Source organism: Danio rerio, chromosome 3 (genome assembly GCF_049306965.1).
Source record: "Danio rerio strain Tuebingen ecotype United States chromosome 3, GRCz12tu, whole genome shotgun sequence".
Lineage (NCBI taxonomy): Eukaryota > Metazoa > Chordata > Actinopteri > Cypriniformes > Danionidae > Danio > Danio rerio.
The window spans coordinates 3,564,015-3,577,500 of NC_133178.1; the positions used below are offsets into that span (position 1 = coordinate 3,564,015).

General features: G+C 35.8%; 2 protein-coding genes across 5 annotated transcripts in view; both read left to right on the forward strand.

Moving 5' to 3' along the window:
• LOC103910192 (von Willebrand factor A domain-containing protein 7) overlaps positions 1-2,118 on the forward strand; it is a 33,682-nt gene extending 31,564 nt beyond the window's left edge. For all 4 annotated transcript variants that reach the window (XM_073943928.1, XM_073943927.1, XM_073943926.1 and 1 more), the window contains one exon: positions 1,930-2,118. In XM_073943928.1, the coding sequence (XP_073800029.1) occupies positions 1,930-2,050 (121 nt within the window). In that variant the 3' untranslated portion in view covers positions 2,051-2,118. The remainder of the gene's footprint in view (positions 1-1,929) is intronic.
• Positions 2,119-5,099: 2,981 nt separating this feature from the next.
• Positions 5,100-13,486, forward strand: part of LOC100535144 (von Willebrand factor A domain-containing protein 7) — a 17,975-nt gene continuing 9,588 nt past the window's right edge. The window contains exon 1 of the mRNA XM_003198033.6: positions 5,100-6,948. Coding sequence (XP_003198081.2) covers positions 6,790-6,948 — 159 coding nt within the window. The 5' untranslated portion in view covers positions 5,100-6,789. The remainder of the gene's footprint in view (positions 6,949-13,486) is intronic.

Here is a 13,486-nt window from a genome sequence, read left to right on the forward strand (position 1 = left end):
ATCTATTTAACATCTCAAAAGAGGCGTGTAATAGACACACTGCAAATTCACTATAAAAATGTTTAGTTATTTTATTTTTAAAAATTTAATGAATATAGACAGACCCAACCCTTTGGGTAAAACCTGAAAAAATAACCCAATGTTGGGTGTGTCCATATTTGACTCAATATTTGGGTAAACACAAACCAGCATTTTTAGAGTAATATTTAAAATGACTATTTAACATACAAATAGAAAGATTTATTAGACATATTGCCAACACACTTATAAATACACCCGAAATTTGTTTTGTTATTTAATTTATTTTTAATAAAAAATGGGATAAATATGAACAAACCCAACCATTGGGTTTAAAAGTGAAAAAAATAACCATGGTTTTTCCATATTTGACCCAACAATGGGGTAATACAATGCATCATTTTTAGACTGATATTCAAAACCTGCATTCAACGTACAAATGGAGATGTCTAATAGACATATTGCAAACAAACAAATAAATACAAAATATATAAATATATAAATAAAAAATAGTTTCAAATATTGTTAAACTCAACAGTTTAGGCAAAAAGTGTCACTTAAAATTTAATTAATAAAATTAACTCAACATTGGGTTTTTCCATATTTGCCCCACACTAAGTTCATACAACCCAGCCTTTTTAGAGTGATATTCAAAACTTCTATTTAACATAATAATAATAATTCCTTATATTTATATATAGTGCTTTTCTGGGCACTCAAAGCGCTTTACACAATGGGGGAATCTCCTTATCCACCACCAGTGTGCAGCATCCACCTGGATGACTTGACGGCAGCCATTTTGCGCCAGACTGCACACCACACTACCTGATTGGTGGAGAGGAGACAGAGTGATGAAGCCAATTATGATATCGGGAGGGTTAGGAGGCCATGATAGACAGAGGCCAGTGGGCAGATTTGGCCAGGATGCCGGGATGAAACCCCTACTCTTTTCCGAAGAACATCCTGGGATTTTTAACGACCACATAGAGTCAGGACCTCATCCGGAAGACGGCGCTCACTAAGCAGTATAGCGTCCCTGTCACTGTACTGGGGCATTAGGGCGCCCCCTGCTGGCCTCTCTAACACCACTTCCGGCAGCAACCTAGCTTTCCCATGTGGTCTCCCATCCAGGTACTGACCAGGCGCAGCCCTGCTTAGCTTCAGTGGGCGACCACTGGGTCTGAACATTCAAATGGAGATTTCTAACAGACATACTGCAAACACACAAATAAATACACACATATTGAATCAAATCAAATATGAATCAAATATTGACAAACTCAACCAAATGTCATTTAAATTTTACTTTAAAATTAAATTTAAATTTAACCCAACATTAAGTTAACACAACCCAGCATTTTTAGAGTGATCTTCAAAACGTCTATTTACCATCCGAATGGAGTCATTTAATAGACATTCTGCAAACGCTCTACTAAACACACTCTAAACAGGTTTTGTTTTGTTACTTTATTTTTTAAAAATGGGATAAATTTGGACAAATCCAACCATTGGGTTTAAAAGTGAAGAAAAAAAAAAAAACATTGGGTTATTACAACCCGGCATTTTCAGACTGATCTTCAAAACGTCTATTTACCATCCAAATGGAGACATTTATTAGACATACAGCAAACGCTTGAATAAACACACTCTAAAAAAGCTTTGTTATTTTATTTAAAAAAAAAAGAGATTAATATGGAGAGACCCAACATTGGGTTAAAAAGTGAAAAAAACAACCCAATTCTGGGTTTGATCCAACACTGGGTTAAATCCACCCAGTATTCTTTTAAGTGAACAAGACAAACATAAATAAGACGTCTCCACAATGTGCTGTCAGGGTTTTATGGTTGTACTGTCTTTTGTTGTTAAATCTGCCTGTTAGTTAATATCTGTCATTATTAATCTTCTCCTCAGGCTGGTGGGGCTTCATCAGGACAAGCCGAAGGGAGGTTGGAAAAGTCGCTTCTCTATCTTCAGCTCCAAATCAAGAGTTTCAGACGCAAGCGAGCAAAAGATTGAAAACGATGTTGCATAAAGCTGAAAACATCCTGTACATGCTCATATCAATACTGTCAAATAAATTCTGCTGACTTGTTGCATCAAGAGTGACTCTGCTGAATCAAAGCAACTAGTGAAACATGTTGTGTTGACATTTCATTGAATGGCATATTATAAATGACCATACAGGATTTTCTCATTTGAGTTATGTAATTTCCTTCAGCTTAGAGGTCGCCACAGTGTAAGGAACTGCCAGTTACTTATGTTTTACACAGTGGATGCTCTTTAAGCCACAACACAGAACTGAGAGTACAACACCCATTGTCATACTCATACCGGTCAACCCTCCCGTTTTACTGAGAGTCTCCCATATTTTACCAGTCTAAAACAAATAAGACTTTCTCCAGAAGAAAAAAGATTATAAACACCATGAAACATTCCTGAACCTGTTCAACATCATTTGGGAAACATTTGAAAAGAAAAAACATTCACAGGAGGGCGAATAACATTGACTTCAACTGTATGTTGCATAACACACATGACTATAGAGTGGTACAAAAACACTGTAGTTTTTCATGTAGTGTATTTATTTTCTTTTCTTTTACTCCATCAGCCTCATTTTACTTTCTAACGTACTCTGATGATTACTTTGTTTGAATATCAAATTAGACTGGATAAGAACACATATGAGCTGCCTGGGTTTTGCATGCGTGTGTAAATGATAAGCGCTGTCGTGTGCATGCATGTAAACTTCTTGGCATGGCCTTGTAGATCTGTTATCTGACAAGAGAATTTGGATATTTTTAATGATGATTTGCATGATTCTAGCGTCGAAGTCCATTAAAAAAGCTACTTTACTATTTTATTGTGTCGACGCTAATAAAAGCCAACAGTCAACTTCATCGAATAAAATGAGTGTAGTTAACTTAACATTGACTGAAAGTGAATTCTACTCATTTAGAAAAAGAGTTTTGAACTCAGTGTTGAAGGTAATGAGTTAATTAAATACCTCATTACTTCAACTTAAATGGACGAAGTTCACAGTACTCATATAGATTAGTTTGACTCAAATGGTTTGTAGCAATCGGTTTCCTCAAATGGTTTGAGTTGCCTTAACTTATTGGGTTTTACAGTATTTAGATGGTTTGAGTTCTCTTCATTTATTGGGATTTACTGTGCTCAAATTGCTCTGTTTACTCAAGTGGATTAAGCTCACAGCACTCATAGACTAGTTTTTTTTTTTTACTTAAATTTTAGTTTTTTTACTTAAATTTTAGTTTTTTTACTTAAATTTTAGTTTTTTTACTTAAATGGTTTGTAGCAATCGGTTTTCTCAAACAGGTTGAGCTGCATTAACTTATTGGGATTTACTGTGCTCAAATTGCTCCGTTTACTCAAGTGTATTAAGTTCACAGTAATCATGTAGACTAAATTTTCACCTCAAATGGTTTGTAGTAGTCGGTTTCCTCAAATGATTTGATTTCTCTTCATTTATTGGGTTTTACTGTGCACAAATTGCTTCGTTTACTCAAATGGAGTAAGTTTACAGTACTCATTAGGAGGAGTTTTTGAACTAAAATGGTGTGTTGCAATCGGTTTCCTATAACGATTTGAGTTACCTTAACATTTAGTGTATTACAGTGAAGAGATCGAACAACTTAATATTTGAGATATCATGAAAACTATCATCATCAGCAGCAGCATCTTAATATCTCAAATAACATTTTTAATTCAGAATTTATAGGCGAACAAGCTAAATTCAGTGCTGTTTTTCCCTTTTCGTTGTATATTATTGGTTTTCTTTTCTGTCTTTCTTTTCTTAAATACATAATAAAATTATATACTAATAATTAAATACTAAAATGAGCTAAACAAACACAATTCTTGAGTTTTTCTTTCAGGGGGGACAATGTAATACAGGGTTCATACGGTCATGGAAAACCTAAAAGTCATGGCATTTTCCAGGCCTGGAAAAGTTTTGGAAAAACTGACAAACCCAGAAAGTTTCGTAAAAGTCATGGAAAATAGATATCTGTTCTTGAATATCAGTTATTTACTTCTTGTCTGTGCTTGGCCAATCACATGATGATTAATGAAGGACTTACAATGCTTTGTTTCATTGCTTATCTTTATTTACAGCTAAAGTATAGTCTATTTCTGTCCGTTCGCATCCCATCCCTTTGTGCCACCTGGCGGCATAGTCGCAAACTGCGGTTAGATTGCGGTATATTGTGCGGCGGTAATGGCCACTTTGAACTCTCACCTACTGTACTCTCATATTATTAGTGTGCCGTAAGCATCGTCTAAATCAATTTTACATAGATATAAATACTAATTTAAACTAAATAGGTTGTGACATGTTTTACGAGACGCCGTTATAAATTTGAACATGCATTGTTTTCCTTTTACCGCACATACAGTTGAAGTCAGAATTATTAGCCCCCCTGAATTATTAGCGCCCCTGTTTATTTTTTCCCACAATTTCTGTTTTGTTCTGGGAAGATTGTTTCAGCACATTTCTAAGCATAATAGTTTTAAAAACTTATTTCTAACATTTATTATTTTATCTTTGCCATGATGACAGTAAATAATATTAAACTAGATATTCTTCAAGACACTTCTATACAGCTTAAAGTGACATTTAAAGGCTTAACTAGGGTAATAAGGTGAACTAGGCAGGTTAGGGTAATTAGGCAAGTTATTGTATAACGATGGTTTGTTCTGTAGACTATCGAAAAAAAAAAATAGCTTAAAGGGGCTAATAATTTTGTCCCAAATTTATTATTATTTTTTTAAATTAATAACTGCTTTTATTCTAGCCGAAATAAAACAAATAAGACTTTCTCCAGAAGAAAAAATATTATCAGACACACTGTGAAAATTTCACTGCTCTGTTAAAAATAATTTGGGAAATATTTATAAAAGAAAATAAAAATAAAAAGGGGGCTAATAATTCTGACTTCAACTGTATGTAGACATTGCATGAAACATCAGGTTATGAAAATTTACTTGAAAGCCTTGGAAAAATCATGGAAAAGTCATGCAAGTTTGGTAGTAAAAATGTGTATGAACCCTGTAATAGTTTTATGATCAATCAACTTAAATTTATAAAAATTTAACTTTATTTTGATGGTATTTAGTAGTAGTTTGAGTATTAGCAGACTGTCTGCTTAATATCTGTTGATTCTGCTCCTTCAACAGACATTTAATTGACTGCAATTCTTTGCAAGTACATGTCAAATTACACTAACCCTAACTTAACAGTCTACTTATAATCTAATGAGAATTCGTTGACAAGTAGATGCAATGTAAATTAAACTCAACAAACTGACCATCAAAATATAGTTATATTATATTAACTTAATTGAACTGCGTTGGAAAAAAAAAACACAATTAGGAATGCATGATTATATGGAGTTGCAATCAAAAAATGTGATTATAATGGAAGTGGAGGGGGCAAAAACAGCCCCCAACATAACCAAAGGGGAGTCAATTGAACAGAACACAAGAGTTAAATACTCAACATGCAGCCGTGTGGTGCATCACAACATGACATTTACATTTACATGTAGTCATTTAGCAGACGCTTTTATCCAAAGCGACTTACAAATGAGGACAAGGAAGCAATTTACACAACTATAAGAGCAACAATGAATAAGTGCTGTAGGCAAGTTTCAGGTGTGTAAAGAGTGTAAGGAGCAAAACATTAGTCATTTATTATTATCATTTTTTTGTAGTTAGTGGAGGAGTCAGAGAGGGAGTTGCATATTAGTAAGGGAGACTAAATAGTTGAGTTTTTAGTCGTTTTTTGAAGTCATAAACCAGCATTTGTTGAATAACAGATGATCTCTGCAACAGAGACGGTGTTTAAATCTCATCACACATACTTGATGATGAAAATGACTTGAGGGGCGACGGTGGCTCGGGGGTTAGCACTGTGGTCTCATAGCAAGAAGGTCTCTGGTTTGAGTCTCGGCTGAGTCAGTTGACGTTTCTGTGTGGAGTTTGCATGTTCTCACAGTGTTGGCGTGGGTTTCCTCCGAGTGATCCAGTTTCCCCCACAGTCCAAACACATGCGCTATTGACCTTATTCTAAAATGCGGAAGTGCGACTGTTTCCGCGATTGTTTTACAACGTCCGATTCAGTCGCCTATGGGTGGAATAAATAATAAACGGCAGAAAACGGTCAAACTACTTGCTCTACAAAAAAAAGTTTGCATGACTATACAGACCAAGTAGAATGTTAAATTAAGAAAACATCAGTTTGCAACATCAAGCAGCGTAACGAGCAGTTTTTAATGTATAAAAATGAATGGAAGTGAATGAGACCGGAAGTCTCGAGCCAAAAAGATTCAAATGGCAGCGCCCGCTCGTCTGCGGAGAATAAGGTTAAGGAAAACTAAATTGGCCGCAGTGTATGAGTGTGTGTGTGAGAATGAGTGTGTATGGGTATTTTCCAGTACTGGGTTGCGGGCGGAAGGGCATACGTAGATAAGTTGGCGGTTCATTCCGCTGTGGCAACCTCTGATTAATAAGGGACTAAGCTGAAGTAAAATGAATGAATGAATAAATGAAAATGGCCTGATAAAGTGATGAACTCTGCGTATCGTCCTCAGATAGTCTTCAGAGCAGCTCATGGAGCGTTATCTATACAAATGCTCATATCTTAAGGTGACGTTGCAAACGTTCTTCATATCAGTTGAAATGATGCTGTATAAATGATCCGGCAGGCTGTAGGAGAAAGTCAAGCTTGCAGATCTTGACAATCGCCTGAGAATGAGCCGAGCGATCTTCCTGCTGGCTCTCCTGATCGGAGCTCACAGCTTCCACATCAAGGAGAAACCAAACTCTAAAAACCATCAGGACATCACGAGCATAGCCATCCTGCGCGCCACCGCCAACATCTGCAAGAACGCCGATGGAAACTTCGTAACGGTGAGAATGAAAAAAACATCTGTTTCTGTATTTTCTGTATGATGTGAATTGCATTATGGGATGTTGATCTCTGCTCTGTTCACTTCTAATGTTGAAAATTCAACTCTACAGTTCAACAAAGAGACTTTTACTGACATTTTTAGGAGTTTGAAATATTCCAGACACTGAGTCTAATAGTACACAAGACAGACAAAACAATGCAAACCACAAAACACACGCTAACAAAGACAGTTATGCCAATATTTTATCAAAGGTGACTGATAATGCACCTCAGTAGGGTTTATCAACAACATTAAAATGCTGTTCTACAGATAAACTTATAGATCAAATTTCTCATCAGAGCGAAAAGTGATGGAACTCTTCCCTTACAACATAATCCACATGCTGTACAGCATCTATGTTATCGAAGAACAATCCTCACAATCATTGTATGCAACCTGCAGCTAATGAAGACTCTCTCTTTTAAAGTTATACCACAGAGGAGTGGTGTATAAAGAACTGCAGAGGTTTACCTGCTCTGAACACAAATAAACCTCTCACCAGCATATTTGCTTGGGCATACAACCTTCGATGCTCCCTGTACATATCACTATCATCACTCATGTCCTCAGTAATGACATGCCCTAAATATTTAACAGTTTTACAAACATTTAAACATTTTAAGATAATAAAATAATGTATAATAAATAATAATATCTAGAGAAATATGTCTGTAAATAAAAGAAAATGTGCTGCAGTTTATTACAAGGGTTTCTGTAGTGTATATGCAACACCAACAAAGACAATATAGCCCTGCAGACTATTACACATGCTCTGAAAAGGTTCAAAGTTGTTGGAAGAAAGATCAAGATCCCATAATTAATCCCATAAATAATTCAAAAGGATAAATAGACAACATATAAACACAAAATATGGAAAATTGATAATTTACGGATACTTTAACAGTATATAAAGTTGAAGGCAGAAATATAATCAAATCACTTTTATTTTCATATCATCAGCAGCACGTGTGCTATGATGAGTGAAAAGCTTAGGATCAGCAAAGCAACCGTTTATTTTTTTCCCCAATTTCTGTTTAACAGAGAGCAGATTTCTTTAACACATTTCTAATAATGATAGTTTTAATAACTCATGTCTAATAACTGATTTATTTTATCTTTGCCATGATGACAGTAAATAATATTAGACTAGATATTCTTCAAGACACTTCTATACAGCTTAAAGAGACATTTAAAGGCTTAACTAGGTTAATTAGGGTAACTAGGCAGGTTAGGGTAATTAGGCAAGTCATTGTTTAACGATGGTGTGTTCTGTAGACAGTCGGGGAAAAAAATTAGAGCTTTAAGCGTAAAGGGGCTGATAATATTGACCTTAAAATGGTGTTTAAAAAATTAAAAACTGCTTTTATTCTAGCAGAAATAAAACAAATAAGACTTTCTCCAGAAGAAAAAAATATTATCAGACATACTGTGAACATTTCCTTGCTCTGTTAAAAATCATTTGGGAGATATTTAAAAAAGAAACTAAATACAAACGGGGGGCTAATAATTCTGACTTCAATTGTGTGTATTTATATATATATATATATATATATATATATATATATATATATATATATATATATATATATATATATATATATATATATATATTAGAAAATTGAGATTAATACACTAAACCAGAAACTTGCATGATTAAGCTTTTCATTGATGTTTGATTAGTTAGAATTGGTCTATATTTGGCTCAAATTGAGAATCTAACAGTTGGAGAAAATCTAAACACTTAGGAAACCGCATTTAAAGTTGTCCAATTTAAGTTTGCAGCAATGCATGTCACTAATCAGAAATACATGTTAATATACTTATGGATGCAAACTTACAAGCTGTCTTCAAGAAACATGATCTTTACTTAATATTAGAATCTTTTTTTTAGCATAAAAATATCAATAATGTTGATCCATCCAGAGTTTTATTATTCAACAGTACTGAGCAGCACAAGACAAAATTATTCACACTCTGGTGAAATTATCATTATTTTTTAAGTATTTCCAAGTGAATTTCTTCAACACATTTCTAATCATAATAGTTTTAAAAACTCATCTCTAATAATAACTGATTTATTTTATCTTTGTCATGATGACAGCACATAACATTTGACTATATAATCTTCAAGACACTTCTATACAGCTTAAAGTGACATTTAAAGGCTTAACTAGGGTAATTAGGGTAAAGTTAGGGTAATTAGGCAAGTCATTGTATAACAGTGGTTTGTTCTGGAGACAATCCAAAACAAATATTGCTTAAGGGGGCTAATAATATTGACCATAAAATGGTTTGAAACTAATTTTAAATCTGTTTTTATTCTAGTCAAAATCAAACAAATAAGACTTTCTCCAGAAGAAACAATATTATCGCAGCAATGCATATCACTAATTAAAAATACATGTTAATATACTCATGGATGCAAACTTACAAACTGTCTTCATGACACATGATCTTTACATAATATTAGAATAATTTTTGGCATAAAAATATAAATACTGTTGATCCATCCAGAGTTTATTATTTAACTGTACTGAGCAGCACAAGACAAAATTAATCACACTCTGGTGAAATTATCATTATTTTTTAAATGCTTCCCAAATGTTTCCCTGTACTGTTGCAGCTGGAAGGCATCCACTGCATAAAACATATGCTTGATAAGTTGGTCGTTCATTACGCTGTGGCGACCCCTAATAGAGAAGGGACTAAGCCGAAGGAAAATGAATGAACGAAAATGGCCTGATAAAGTGATGAAGTCTGCATATCGTCCTCAGATAGTCTTCTAAGCAAGGCATGGAGCGATATCTATACAAATGCTCATATCGCTGATATAAAACCCCTGATATACAAAGGAAGAGGAATGAATGAGGAATTTGACAAGTGAATTCTATGAGCACATTTATGAACATAATAGTTTTAATAACTCATCTCTAATAACTGATTTATTTTATCTCCATGATGACAGTAAATAATATTAGACTAGATATTCTTCAAGACACTTCTATACAGCTTAAAGTGACATTTAAAGGCTTAACTAGGGTAATTAGGGTAAAGTTAGGGTAATTAGGCAAGTTATTGTATATCAGTGATTTGTTCTGTAGACCATCCAAAACAAGTATTGCTTAAGGGTCTTACCCAAGTCTTACCCTGAAGCATCATGTGAATGTTTTGTGTAAATCTTACTCTGTGATACTTTATGCATGTCTATTTATGTATCTGATACTTGTTGTGCTGCCATTTTGGCCAGGACCTCCTGGTAGAAGAGATTCATATCTCAATGGAAAATCCCGATATAATAAAGGATAAATAAACAAGGGGGCTAATAATATTGACCTTAAAATTTTTCATTAAAAAACCCAAAGAATTGCTTTTAATCTAGCAGAAATAAAATAAAAAAGACTTTCTCCAGAAGAAAAAAAATATTATCAGACATACTGTGAACATTTTCCTTTCTCTGTTCTCGAAAAAAATTGACATGAAGACAAATAATGTCGATTAAAAGGCCAAAATGTGTAATTCTCTTATCATTTACTCGCCATAAAGTTGTTGAAAACCTGTTTGAGCATCTTCCTGAACACAAAAGAAGATATTTTGAAGAATGTTGATTGACTTCCATTGTTTTTCCTTTTAACCATGGAGGTCAATAGCTGCATTCAGCATGATTATTCTCAATGTTTTGTGCCAAAACAAAAGAAAACTCAAACTAGTTTTGGTGAAACATGATGGCAAATTAATAATGATTACATTTTAAAATGTGGGATGGTATTCAGTAGATAAGACAGATTTTTGTCTTGAGAAAAAAAAAAAAAACAGCCTGTAAAATGTGTCAATAAATGTAGTGGACTCATTTAAAGACACAACATGTATGTGTGCTTTTTTTTCTTCAACCCTGTTGGGGATGTTTTCATCCACTCTGGGGTGATTTAGAGTCTTAATTTGTTTGTTTCAGCTAGCAGGATGATTTTTGGTGGCAAATCTTATTTTGAGAAAACGCTTTGAAGTGTTTAAAGAACTCAACACTCTGGGCAAATGTAATGTGCATTTATATAGCGCATTTATTGTGTATGGCCATACACCCAAAGCGCTTCACAATCATGAGGGGGGTCTCTCTACACCACCACCAGTGTGCAGCATCCACTTGGATGATGCGGCGGCACCCACAGGACAACGCCGCCAGTGCGCTCACCACACACCAGCTATTGGTGGAGTGGAGAGACAGTGATACAGTCAATTCGGTGGAAGGGGATGATTGGGAGGCCATGATCGTATGGGCCGATAGAGGGACTTTGGCCAGGACACCGGGGTTACATCCCTGCTCTTTCACGAGAAGTGCCATGGGATTTTTAATGACCACAGAGAGTCGGGACCTCGGTTTAACATCTCATCCGAAAGACGGCGCCCACTGACAGTGTAGTGTCCCCTTCACTATTACTGGGGCATTAGGACTCACACAGACCACAGGTTGAGCGCCCCCTGCTGGCCTCACTAACACCACTTCCAACAGCAACCTAGTGTTCCCTAGTGGTCTCCCATCCAGGTACTGACCAGGCTCAGCCCTGCTTAGCTTCAGTGAGTAACCGGTCTTGGGCTGCAGGGTGACATGGCTGTGAAATGGACTACCCTTTTGTTATGTTCGGGATATAAACATCCAATGAGTTAAACTGCTGTAAAAATGCATCAGATAAACATTGTTTTTCTTTTTTTTTCATAAATCTGTTAATCAACCTCAGTCTTGATCAAAACTACAAAATTATTTAGAAAATGACAGGATTTTAACTCTTTAATTGCCAGATTCATTAATGGTTTCTTTGATTTGGTGAAAAAACACACAAAATTCTCCATAAAAAAAAAAAAAAAAGCAATTGTGGACTGGATTCTTTTTACCTTTTATCACAGTCTTGGACATGTGAAACAGCACTGCCTTTGATGCATTGTTTTTGAATGATTTAAATTTTTTTCTCCCTTATTTACTGTCGTTGGCAGTTTTTGCCTCATTGACTTCCATTATAAGCACATTTAAAATTGCATAAATACACAGTCTTTGTTTTTGTTTACTGCATGTAGTTCTGACAGCTGAGATGCAGATTTTGAAATTTTTGAATGATTTTTTTTTGGCATAAATCTGATAATTAACCTCAGTCCTAATCAAAACTATTAAATTGCTCAGAAAATGACAGAATATTTGAACTCTTTAATTGCCAAACTCATAAATGATGTCACTAAATTGGTGTTAAAAACACACAATGGCGTCTTTTCAATATGAAAAGTAATTGTGGACTGGATTTTATTTGACCTTTTATCAGTCATGTGAAACAGCATGCTTTTAATGCAGTGTTTCTGAATGATTGTTTTTCTCCCTAATTGACTGTTGGTGGCTGTTTTTGCTTCATTGACTTCTATTATAAGCACATTTGATGGTGCAAAAACACAGGGCTCTATTTTGACGGTCCATGCGCAGAGCGCAAAACGCAGGGCGCAAACGCTTTCAGGGCCTGTCAGGACACATTTTTGCTAATTTATGGAGGGTAAAATCCTCTTTGCGCAATGGCACATGGTCTAAAAGGGTTGAGTTTATTTTCTTAATGAGTTATAGGTGTGTTTTGAGAATAAACCAATCAGAGTCTCATCTCCCATTCCCTTTAAGAGCCAGCTGCGTCGCGCCATAAGCGCATTTGCTATTTACAGGAGGCAAAGTAAGGGTGCTTTCACACCTGTGAATCGATTCAGTTGTTCTGAAACAGAGATTAGAATTGTTACATTGTTGCTCTTTGCTCTTGGAGCGGTTCACTTTCACACTGCAAAGTTTCTAATCGGACCAAAAGAGCTAAAACAAGTCACGTGCGAGTAAACTCTCCTTACATTGGTCAGTGTGTCGGTTTATTTTGCAGCGTCCCGCTCAGCTGTCAGGAGAGGTGGTGGTTTGGTGGTGATTGACAGGGTGAGCGCGCGACGTGTCTGAGGAGAGACGCGGTGGGGAGGTGTAAGAAGGGTGCGCGATGATGCCTATTTGAGGACTGGGAGAGAGACGCGAGATTACCGGGAGATCATCACTCGTTTGCGGGCATCCGGAGACTCGCGAAACTTCCCGCCCTACTCATAATTCTCTCTCACTCATATCCATAAAACACTGTGATATAACCGCGCTCGGATCGGATCGCTTTCTCACTGCAATCGAACCGCTCCAGGGTTCGTTTTAATCGAGCTGAGACCACCTCATTCAAGCGATCTCGGAGCGATTACTTTGGCGCGGAACAGAGCGCGATTGCCCTGTTCACATATGCCAATCGAACCGCGCTAACTGGGCAAACGAGATACGTTCCGAAACAAAAGTGTAGGTGTGAAAGCACCCTAAGTCTAAGTGGAAAAAATTAGCATTTCACAAGCAAACAGTTCACAGTTTTTTAACAGAAAACTGTTAAACAGAGCATCTACTGCGTGAGAATGAGAGATAATGGATCTACTTTCACATTCGCTCTTGGATAGGGAAACCTTTACGC